At 43.9% G+C, this 12,106-nt stretch overlaps 1 protein-coding gene and 1 long non-coding RNA gene across 2 annotated transcripts in view; one reads left to right on the top strand and one right to left on the bottom strand.

Moving 5' to 3' along the window:
* The window catches only part of TOX (thymocyte selection associated high mobility group box), a 292,959-nt gene extending 285,282 nt beyond the window's left edge, over positions 1 to 7,677 (bottom strand). The window contains exon 1 of the mRNA XM_004435727.3: positions 7,332 to 7,677. Within this exon, the coding sequence (XP_004435784.2) occupies positions 7,332 to 7,433 (102 nt within the window). The 5' untranslated portion in view covers positions 7,434 to 7,677. The remainder of the gene's footprint in view (positions 1 to 7,331) is intronic.
* Positions 7,678 to 8,422: 745 nt separating this feature from the next.
* On the top strand, positions 8,423 to 9,592 carry LOC147913048 (uncharacterized). The gene is made up of 3 exons (XR_015549280.1): positions 8,423 to 8,649; positions 8,756 to 8,825; positions 8,961 to 9,592. It is a non-coding gene; the product is annotated as an uncharacterized LOC147913048 (long non-coding RNA).
* Positions 9,593 to 12,106: the final 2,514 nt, after the last annotated feature.

Below are 12,106 nucleotides of genomic sequence, written 5' to 3'. Positions count from 1 at the left end.
TTATGGCCAGAAACATATCCAGGACCATGAGAAACACATAAAAACACACATTCACCCAAACACACACACACACCAATTTTTCCCCAAGATAGGGGCTCAAAGACTTTAACTGAAAGGCATTTTATGCAGAAGCTGACATCGTCACTACTAACTTGTAAGTCTACATAGTAACTCAAAATACTTTATATTTTCTTGGCCACTAGCAAAGCTTCTTATCAGCCAACCATGGCCTTCGTTTAATTAGGAGTCCTTTCAAGACAGTTTCATAAAAGCACATAACTCAGGAATGAAAAATAATAAATACTTGGCTAAAGCAGTTCCATTTAAAACTCTGAAGTGAAAAATGGACAAACAGAAAAGCATTAATCGTGATGCTGGTTTTATGACCTTTGGTTTTACAAATATATATCAACGATGATGATTTTTCACAAGTAAAATGGAAATCTGAAGATAGCTTTTAAAAGTTAACTTTAAAATTTTTAATCAAGTAAGGCAAACTTGCCATAGATCAAACTGAAGAAATCTGGAAAAATACTGGTCCCTCCTGTCATGAAAGAGCAGGGGGTTCTTTCTGGCATCATCCTCCCTCTGGTCTTTTCTGCTACACCACCAGCATCCAAGCACAGAGCAATAAAATGTTCCCACTTTCAAAATGAATGCTATAGGGAGAAACACGTTATCACCGAGAGAAGCTCATTCAGGTTAACGTGAATTCCAGGTCTCAAAGTATTATGGAAGAATTGCTATAATTAACAGTCTGTTGGCACTTCCATTACAAACCACATTTCTAAGCAGTTTATAACTTAACTGTTTTTAATGAGAAATTGCTCTTCAGGATAAAACTTGGCATGCATGGCTTAAAACAAAAAATTCTCAAATTCATTAGGAAAGACGTAAGCTGCGGTTTCCTAGTGGACAGTCCATTTAACACAATTCACTATCTACTGCTGGTCCTATCAACCAATGGAGATCACAGGCCATCTGATTCTGAAAAGTACATTTTGAAAGAAAAAGATCAATTGAAAATATATCAATAACACCAAAGGGGAAATTAATGAAAGGAAAGAAAGTATCTTTAAAATTGCTAAAAGCAAACATTCCCATGTTTAAATTCAATTTAAACAAACAAGGCAGCATTCAAGCATTTAGATGCTTCACATGGAAGCTTCTTGTAGGCAAACACTACAGTTATGATTCTTGGGGCCACAGTATTTATTAACTACGGTTAACTACAATCTTGTTTTCTTCTAAACGTATACATTTTAGATTCCTGGATTTGGTTGTATACAATATAAATTTTATCACAAACAATTGACAATATTTTTAAAATGTAATCGTTAACAGCATTTAATCAAATCATGACAATTACATTTCATTTTTATTGAGATATAAAATAAATATTCTACCTTATGACTTCCCAGAAACCTTAGGATTCACATTCAGATAGCTAAAATGTAGGGTGATTAGTTTAATAAGTTCTGCATGTCCACCTACTCCCAGTTTAGTTATCTATGCATATTCTGATGACACACAAGTATGCTAACCCATTACTTCCTGTAAGTGTAACTCACCTACCTTACTGTATGCCAACTAAAGATCAGGAGATCACAGTTCCACTTTCATACTATTTTAGAGTCTAAATAACGATTTCTCACTGATAAGGTATGTTCAAGGAGCTGTTTCCAAGCTCTAAATACACTGTGCATAAAATGTGAGGGGCAGAGATGGAAACTACGAGAGCTTAGAAATATCCGCCATAGCTAGTTTTCCTCTCAGCATCTTATCTATGTTTTCTTAGTCTATTATTGTATGACCCGATGCCATTCATTCGGATGGGAGAATGGGGAAAAGGAGAACAGCCTAATTTAGGATTTAAAAAGTGGATATGGGCCTGAGGACTGGCAGATTCCAATTTCCTTAACCAGCAAATAAGGTTGGTACTGGAGGAAGAATGGCTATGTTAACATGATTATGATAACAATGATGGTGACCAGCAAAGGGAGCATGGCAGCCAAGGTAACCACAACAGTGAGTCAAGTACCTGAGGAGAGGGAGCAGAGTGCAGATTAGAAAATACATACCTCCCAGGTTCAGATTAAATTCGAAGAGGAGAAACGCCAGGGTGAAGGCTGTTCCAGGATTGGGGGTGTTTGGGAAGGGGGTGAGGAGGAGGGAGGGAAGAGGCACCAGGCACACAGACAGACCTGCTGCTGAGGGCAGCCTTTAATGAGGATAGGAAGGATCGCCAGTAACTGAGAAATATCCCCAAGGGCTTTTCAACTTTCTAGTATCCTAGCAAAATGTTGGAAAGGACTAAAATAAATCACCCTTCATAGCTAAATAAGATTTTCCCCCCAATTCCCTAAGCCATCCCTCTCTTGAATTGAGTCCATCACAAAAAATCTATGACCACAAGATACAGTCCCACACATCGAAACCAACATTTGAGACCCAGTTTTGGTACCAAGGAAGCCATTGTTAAACTCAGAACTTGCCTTACTTCTCCCAGGTTCAAGTGCCTTACTTCTTTCCTCTGGTCTCAAGCCCCTCAATATCACATCAGTAAAAAAAAAAAAAAAAAACTACAATAGACATTCAATTAGATAATATGTAAATTTCAGTTTGGTTTTTCTAACTAAGCAAAACATCAAAATGCTCCTTAATATTATCATTCAGTAACTTTTAAAATATACGATAAACTGTGAGAATACTAAACCATGTAAGCTAGGTTTAAAAATAACGTTAGACCTCTCCAAAGTTGATTTCACATGGATATCTATAATTGGAATTTGTGACACTGGAATATCCCACAAAGTCAAGATAGTTACATTCGAGGTTTTTGTATGATATCTGATTTAGTGACCGAAACCATATGATTGCTTGGTTTACGCTCTTTCTTACCTATATATTTATTGAAAACATATTTAAAGACCTCAAAACTTAAGAAAGATGCCAGCTAATAAAACTCCAAGGGGAGTTTTAACTATACTAACGATGTCCAAAATTATCAACTATGAATTTCCCAAAGTCTTAGAAGTTAAGGAGGTAGATAGAGAACTAATCAAGCAAGATGCTCTAAATTGCTTATAATCCTCCCCTTCCTCCTCCTTCTCCTCCTCCTCCCATCCTCCTCCTTTTTCTTACACTTATTAATTAAAGTAGGAATAATGACTCCATCTTAGTGTGCTTGCAAATCCTGTGTTTTAGATGTGACGAGTTTTGCCACATTAAAGTACAATACATAATACTCTAAATAGGAAAATCAGCTCAGAGATTTTGCAGAGACGATAATGAATTTTGTTTTTCTCAAAAGTGATCAGATGTCTAATGTTAACCCTGACATTTTAACACAGAGTTCATCACAGATAGGTCCTTCCTCCTATGTTTATATGAAAAGATTATACACTGTCTTTCCTCATTTCAATGACAAAAGCCCAATACTCCAAATGCCCATTATTCTTTACTCTGTATATAGCTAGTATTAAGCATGAGCTTGTGTTTTGGACTTCCCTGTGTCTAAATCAACCAAAGAAAGACTCAGGACCTGATTCCACAAAAGCAGCCACTGAGAACAGGAAAGACCATTATTTCCTCTCCCACTGCTGGCAGAGGTCAGCATCCCTGTCATTAGCCATGTCATAACATAATTGTATTACTACTCCTTATGTGAGCAGATACTGAGCAATAACTGTACACATCACATCATTGTAAAAATGAAAAAGTGCCACTTCTTTGTTCCAATTTAGCATAAAATCAGTGAAAACAATCTTTAGAAATGACACTGCACTAAGAAACTGAAAGGAACTGTTATTACTCTGTAGGTATATATTTAAACTGATGCTGACATCTTCAACTAGAACAAAAAATAGGTCTATATTTTACTACTGAACTCCAATTGTGAGCTCCTGTAATCTAATTTCTTTTGGTAATATTCAGTTCAATTAAGGGATACAATGTTACTTAAAATAGGCTTAATTAGATGAAACTCGATTACAGTCCCCATCTCTCAGCGTCTGAAATATAACCATGCTTTAAGTTGCAAGAGGTGAACACTGTTACTTCCAGCCTACATGTTTCTGTCCAGTCTATGAGCTACACTGCTATTTCAAAGGCTGACCTATATACAGCAACATGCCACCGTTCTGGTTGTTTGTATAAGAGATGCCTCGCACAGTTGCCATAACCAACATCATTCGCATTGTTCTCACTTTTCTCCCGTGAAAATGGAGGCCGGTTTGCATAGTGTTCATAAGGTAATGTGGTCTTACAAGAGAGCAATACTGGATTAAACTGTTTCCAAAAAATTCCTCCTGCGGAGTTTATTAACTGAAAAAATGCAGTAAGTGTTTTGGCAATCTATAAGGCAGCCGTGCTGGAAAGTGTCAGCAGAGTAAAACAACCACATTTTAGTTTAGAAAAGCTTCAGGAAGAGTATATTCGTTTTCTCGATTAGGGTCTCTTCTGACACTGAAAAAATGTCATTGGGGAAACTCTAGTTACAACTGCCTGATGCTGAAGCACAGAAAGATACTGGTTCCGCTGGGATTTAACACACCAACTTTAACTAGTAAAGTGTTGACAGATTTAAAATAAAGATAATTAGTAACTTATGATCTTATCATCCTTTTAAAAACAAATAACCTGACAAAGTGACTGTTTCTTGTAATAAACTACATATTCATCACACCTCGGAAAGAGATAAGGTTTACATTGCAGTCTTGTCTCTTTTGGGGAAGTCTGATCCAACTTGTTTTTACTAAATGTAGATACAGATTTCTTATTTCACCTCTTTGAAACTTCTGCCCATCTTCCATATCCCTGCAAATCCACTTGAGTCATTGCAAAAATGAATGCTAGCTGACTACATTTCAAGCAACTAAAACTGTGGAGCTGGACAGAAATTTTGTATCAATGCTAATCACCATGGAGTGGAAAAAACGAGTTGCAGAGGCTTTCTGCGGCCTAGCAAACCTACTCAGTACATTTAATATAATCAGGGATTACTGACAAATATATTTGATAGACTGCCACACAGAGAAGGGCAGGAGAAGGCTTCCTGTGAGAAACATTTCCATGAAGTCTCTTCCTACTATTAGAAGTGTATCTTATGACTTTGCATCTTTAAAAATCCATTATTCCCTGGATAAGTTAAACAGAAGACTTGCAACTAGTCTATAGAAAGGGTGGCTAATTTGCATTTAAAAAGAACAGTTTGCTTCTCATACACCGGGTGACTTAAAAGGAACTTCAATGAGCTAGTAAAGAAATTCTGAAGACTTTCTAAATTAATTTATTCAATTCACAGCACAACCCACTAAAATTATTTAAAGCACTTAATTGGAAAATGATTTAATATTATTGAAGTAATTCTTGATTTTCCAAAGCATTTAACTTTTAAATTCAATCTGACCCTCCTATCACAAGAGTGACGAGTGAAATGTGTATCCAAGTCCTTACCTTCTTTTTGGAGCCTAAAATCATTGAGAAATTTAATAAGATTTGTCCAGTTTCATTGCCAGATGGTTCTGACGTTTTGGTTCCGGTTACTACTGTGGAATATGTCTTTACTATCCAAGATAGGACTGCTACTTTATCATTATTTTTATTAGTATTAGTAATAGTGTTATAAGCAAAATAAAATGTTACAAACACAAAATACTTGCTTATAAAGGCAAAACAGATTTTAGAATAAAAGAACTATGTTACTAACAAATAGTGAAACTTCATCACACAAACTTCTCTCGTCAAAGTTACCCGTGCCTTCCAACTTGCCCCTAGCTAAAGGGCTCCCCGTGCAGTCAAAAGCCTTTCTGCCTTGCACTAGACTAGATTTCCCTCCTTTCAAACTTGCCTCAACATCATGGCCTCACAGCACATCCCTTTTACTGGGTCTTACACTGTACACAGCATCCAGGAGCTTCTCCAAGGGGTTATATCTGTGGTTCACTTAAGTCACAGCTGTGTGTGTGTGTGTGTGTGTGTGTGTGTGTGTGTGTGTCCTGACTGACCAAGACTCGGAGCTGCGAGTCGGTTGTGTGGTGGGGAGCCCCGGGGCTGTGGATGCAGCGCGCTAAATACCTCTGTATCACGTAAAAAAGCTGTTTGATGATGAGTCGCCACCAGGCAAATGTTAGGAGTCCCAACGATTTATCCAGTGGAATTCACAAGGGGCCAAAAGGGAACTGCTTGCAGGGGCTGCGAATATCAGGCAGGTTGACCACGAAGCGGTAGCTGGGCATCTAAACGGCTAGTCCCGCGTTTCAGAGAACTCAGTTCTCCCCGCCGACGTTCACCGGGCAGGACTGCTTAGACACGTCCAGTAAGCCCGAGGCGGGGACGGCCGTGGCCCTGCGGCTGCTCTCCGATGCCGGTCCCCGTACCTCCTCCCTCTCCGGCTGAGAGTTCGAGAACCCCCGAGAGTAACCCCCTCCCTACAGACCCCGACTGTTCTATCCTTGGGACGAGCGGAGCTCCGCTGTAGCCCCGGCCGACGACCCCACCCGGGGCCACCGGCAGGGTCAGCCCTCGCCCCGGTCCCCGCGGCCTTGGCACCTGGGGTCACCGGGCTGTGGGTACAACCCAGCCTGGGACCCTGCTCCAGCCCGGTGCCGAGCGCGGGAGCTTTGGACGTGAACGCTACGCGCTCGCCCGGCTCCTTACAAACTTGCTATTTCCGCGCGCACCCCCCAAGCGGGAGCTGTCCCCCAGACCCGGCTGCCCCGCTGCACCCCGGCTCGCAGACCGGCGTCCGAACTCGGAGCCCGGGCGCCCGAACGGGTTTGAGAAAACAAAAGAGTTGTGGAGCAATTTTCCCGGCGGGGGGCGGAGGCGTCTCCCGGGTCCGTGCACCCCGACTCCACGCTGCTCCCCTGGCAACTAATCCGGGCCGGGAAGAGGTGCCACGAGACCCCGCTGCCCGTGAGAGGGAGGAGGCAGAAGGGGAAACTGGAAAATAAACTGAATTCTCTTACTCTCTGCCTCCGTTCCCGGACCCCAGACACACCCCCAAAGTATTCCCTGGTTTTCTCGTAATTTTTTTTAAACGCCCCCCGGCAAACCTAGGCAGGGATCCTTAGTCGCGAACAGCAGGAAGGAAAGAATCCGAGCAAATCGTGTCACTTGCCGCACAATCGGGTGTTTGGCAAACCCCCGGAGCTGCTCCACAATATTTACTACCCAAGCGCACGCAGGGCTTAGCGGGCTGCGAGCCGAGCGCGCCCGGGACCGGCCTCCGCCGACCGGCCCCGGCCGCCGAGCTGGCCCGGCCGCCGCCGCCCCCCTCCCAGGATCGAGCAGCAAGAACACGGTGGAAACAAAAGCAGAGCGTTCACCTTGTTGCAATAGTAGGGGTCCAGGCAGGGAGAAGGTCCCAGACAGGGAGCGTCGGGCGCAGCGGCGGGCTGGGCTGGAGGTGGATAGAATCTTACGTCCATTTCACTCTCACATCAAGCAACTCCTTTTCTTTTCCTTTTTTAAAAAAAGTGTTCAGCAAAACAAGCTTAGACGGAACAGAGAGAGGTGTCTGGACTCAGGAGTAAAAGAAACACCTTCTTTCCCTCACATCCGTTTGTGGTTTGTTTAAGAAGAAGAGGAGAAAAAAAAAAAAAAAGAAAAAAAAAGAGGGGGGAAAAGCGCTCAACTCTCCCCCGAGCAGCGGCGCGCACCCGTCGGCGCCGAGCGCGCAGCCTGCTCCGCCGCCGCCTCCCGGCCCCGCCGCCACCGCCGCCGCCGCCGCCGGGCAGGTAACTTCATGCGCTCATTGTCCCCCCGCCCGCCCCCCACCCCCGCCTCCCGCGCCCCTCGCCGCCCGGCACACGCGCTCGCGCTCGGGCTCTAGGTGCTGGGCGTTTTATTGGAGTATCTGAGTTGCTCTGCTTTTAGTTTATTTTCTCCACCTTGGAGGCCTGGGATGGGGGGAGGCATGAAGAAGGGGACAGGGCGGGAGTAGGGGGTGAGCGTCCCGGGCCGGGCGGGGTAGGGTGCGCGGCAGGACGCGGGCTGCTCGCAGCCCAATGGCTGCGGCTCGGGTCGGGGGCCGGAGGAGGGAGGAGCGGAGAAGGAGGAGGAAAGCGCGGCCCGGCCCGGGCCCAGGCGGCGGGACCCCGGGGAGCCTCGGCCGTGCGGGAGCCGCGCTCCTCCGGGCCAGCGCGTCGCACACAAAGGGGCTGCCGAGCCTGAACCACCGGCGGCCGCGGGGCACGGCGGGGAGCGCGCAGCAAGGGGGCGCTGTGGCGCACCCCCGCCCCGCAGCCCCGCCCCCGGGCCCGCCCCGGCCCCGCCCGGCTCCTACCACCCCCTCCGCGGCGGTCCCCACCCCTTTCTCTGCGTCCCCCACCTCCCCCGCGGCGACTATTTCCCCCCTAGTCTCTGCGCCCCCACCCCTACTCCCAACTCATGCTGCAGGTGACTCTTCCACGCAGCGCCTCTCCTGGGGGCCGGGAACCCGCAGGGAGCGCGAACCCTCCGTGTGCTGTGAGTGGGCCACTGTCCCAGGGACGCGATCGGACTGCAGGATGTGAATGGGCTGTAAGAGTCGCTCCCCTCCTGTTGCTGGCTCCTGCTCCCAGTCCTCATCTCCCCGCGATCTGTGCCCACTGAAGGGTTTGCGAAGGCTAGGGCTGCCTTAAGGACTCGCAAAAGACCACTGGGGTAATTCAAAGTGCAAACAGGAGAAAATTATCAGCACACACAATCGGGCTACAGGGAAAATATGTGAGCTTGCTAGTTGCCCCTTATGTGACTTGTCTTTTTATAGTTGGAAGCCCAGTAACGCTCTTGGCGGTCCACGGAAGACCTGGAATCAGCCTCCCCATTTTCTCTGGTCGGTAAGTGGGATGAGGAAATCGCCAATCATGTCTTCCCGCTTTACCTCTCAACCCTGGAAACTTGCAACTTCTTGTATCCTGGTGGTTGGGAAAGTTTGGTGTATCTTGGCCGCTGTCCAACAGATTTATCCCCAGGGCCTCTGACTTGGGAGGGAAGACCATGCAGGAGTGGGTGATATTTACCATCCCAGGAAGGAGCAGCCCCGCACACTAGGGCCCGAGACCCTGCAAAGGAGCCTGCAAGTACTTCGTCTGTTCCACTTGTTTCTGGCGCCAAGGAGGATACTAGTAACATTTGGCATCCCACACAACCTTCTAGTGCACGTTGATTGCTGACTGCTCTATGCACCTTTCCCACAGCTATGTTGCTTCCTCGGCAACTGAGGGCACCAGTCACATACAAGCAGAGAGATCTGGGGAAAAAATCTATGAAGACAGTAGAAGAAAGCGTAACATTAGTATCATTGGGTATACATGGCTCCTTTAGGAACCTTTTCTTAAGATTGCTTTGTACTCCTTACATCCCTCTTCTCTTAAGCTGTTGTTTTGTTTCTTCCTTTCATCATTTTTGTAAGTAGCAAAAATCCACCTTTCTCCCTACCTCAACGTTGACATGGTGGAGACTGGTGTAGGGAGAGGGAGCAGTGAGAGAAAAGAATTCCTCTCCACTGGATTCAGAAAAGCCTCCGTATTCATGGGTCTTTCAAGCCACAAAATGAAAGTAAGAAATAGAAAATATGTTCTTCCTCCTAATAAAGGTCTTTATAATAAAATTTATATGAAGTTTTGTGGTTTGTAACATCAGAGTTCAAAATTCAGTTGTAGATGCTGAAATGTTCCTGTATGTATTTCCTTCCACAATTTAAAAAAATAAGCTTTTTAGGTTTAAATTAAACATTCCTAAGCTTAAATTTCTGTCATCGATCTAGCATTTATTACCAACATATTCCATCATTTCAAAATTCGATTTTTAGAAACTTTCTTAGAGTCCATAATTGATTTCTATTTGATGGCCCTGTAAACATCAGGAACATGAAATGGTTTAGGGCAGGAACAATATCATTATCAACATCTTGACACCTGAGGGAAGATAATGATGTCTCCACTTTGCTCCACAGACCTAGCACTTTCCTCTGTGTTGAGGGAAAACCCAAATGCATGGGACCTGTGTGTCCGTCTACTTAAACAAGGGCCTGGTTTCTTCCATGAGCAGTGTGTAAAGTCAAAGTGATATGTTTGTGCATGGCATGGTGTGATGGGGGGAATGTGAGCTGTAAATAAGAAAAGCTCTTAGCTCTAATCGTTCATACATAGAGAGTAGACCATGAAGGTCAATGGGGAGTGGGAATGAAAATAGAGTTAATGATCGATCATGCCTATGTGATGTAGTCTCCATAAAAATCCCAAAAGCACAGGGTTCAGAGAGCTTCCCAGTTGGTGAATACGTGGAGGTGCTAGGAGCGTGGTGAGCCCAGAGAGGGCATGGGAGCTCCGTGCCCCTTCCCACATACCTTGCCCTATGCGTTTCTTCCATCTGGATGTTCATCTGTATCCTTTATCATATCTTTTTATAATAATCTGGTAAACAGTAAGTAAACTCTTTTCTGGAGTTCTGTGAGCTGCTCTAGCAAGTTAATCGAACCTGAGAAGGGAGTTGTGGGAACCTCCAATTTATAGCTAATGGGTCAGAAGCACAGGTAACAACCTGGACTTGCGATTAGCATCTGAAATGGAGGATTGAGGACAGTCTTGTGAGACTGAGCCCTTAACCTGTGGGACCTGATACCATCTCCAGGTAGATAGTATCAGAATAGAGTTAAATTGTAGGACACGCAGCTGGTGTCACAGAATTACTTGGTGTGGGAAAAACTGCCACACATCTGGTGTCAGAAGTGTTGTGAGTGTGGTAATAGTGTGAGAGAGGAGGAGAAACACAGGAGGAGGACTGGGTTTTTCCCAATTCAGGTGAAAATGTGAGCTGTTGATTAAAAAAAGCTCTTAACTGCAGTCACTCATACATAGAGCAGGCCATGAAGGTCATCTCAGTGTGATCTGAAAAAATACTCTGTAATGCTCCACCTAAGGCCTATCATATATTGAATGGGTGTACTTCTAGCAAGAAAAACCGGGGGAAAGTTGAATAGCTAACCTCTGAGTAAATCTTACTAATTCAGAAAATAAAATAGTAGAGAGGCATTTTATTACTTTTCAATTTCTAGGACATTGAACTCCATATCATGGCTAAGTGTAGTCATTTGTCCATTCATTCCTTCATTTGTACATTATTCAACAAAGGCCTATGAGCAGGACAAAGCACTGTGCTATGTATTGTGTATAGGTTAACATATAAAAACAAACTACTCAAAACAGTTTCTGATTTAGATGTGTTTATAGTCTTCTAGAGCAGTATTTCCAACCTTGTCTGGTCAGTGGAGTCACCACAGAAGCTTTGAGAAAGACTCATGCCTGGGCTCCTCCCCCATAGATTCTGATCCCATTCATTTAGGGTAGGGTCTGGGCATAGGAATTTTTAAAAGCTCTCCAGTGGTTTTAACTTTCAGGCGAGATTAAGAACCATGGATCTAGAAGGAAAGATAAGATGGGCACAAAAGGAATATTAAAAGCACGACATTTTAGCCTATAAAAGTTACTGGCTGGGTTGCTATTTTGTTGTTGGATCTTGCAGGGAAACATTGAGGATTACCACTCCCATCATATGCACTGCCCTTTTAGATTGATTTACCAGTTACTCTAACTAAACATGAATGAATGAAGTTCAAACTACAATTTGGTCATCTGAACGAGAAACTTTATATACTCTCATTATCAGAAAATGTGTGTCTATCAACAAAACATCTCCTTACTAGTATTGATGTAATGATATCGATAGCTACAATTTATAAAATGCCTAGACCTGTTCCTAATTTCTTTACATTTAATTTCACTGTCTCATTTAGTTTTACAAATTACATTGGAAACCCTAACCAGTAATTACAAACCACACTTAGCATTTGATTTTGTTCCCTGAACATTACCCATCTTCATTTTAATTATAGTTTCATAAATTATTGTTTCCAAATTTGCAGTTGTTTTCATTGACCACATTTTATTTTTACTGATTCTTTGTATTATGAGGTATGTCCTAAATCTTCTTGTAATGTCTCCAAATTACATACAGAATATGTTACTTTAGGGACAATATCTCCTAGACAGTTAATCCCATCCATGATTTATGAGAGTCCTATAAAAATTATTCAACAAAAAAATGGCACATCCTGGGG

Source organism: Ceratotherium simum, chromosome 31 (genome assembly GCF_057802395.1).
Source record: "Ceratotherium simum simum isolate JZ-2026a chromosome 31, ASM5780239v1, whole genome shotgun sequence".
Classification (NCBI taxonomy): Eukaryota; Metazoa; Chordata; class Mammalia; order Perissodactyla; family Rhinocerotidae; genus Ceratotherium; species Ceratotherium simum.
Note: the sequence above shows the minus strand (reverse complement) of the source record. Positions and strands in the feature narration are given on the sequence as shown.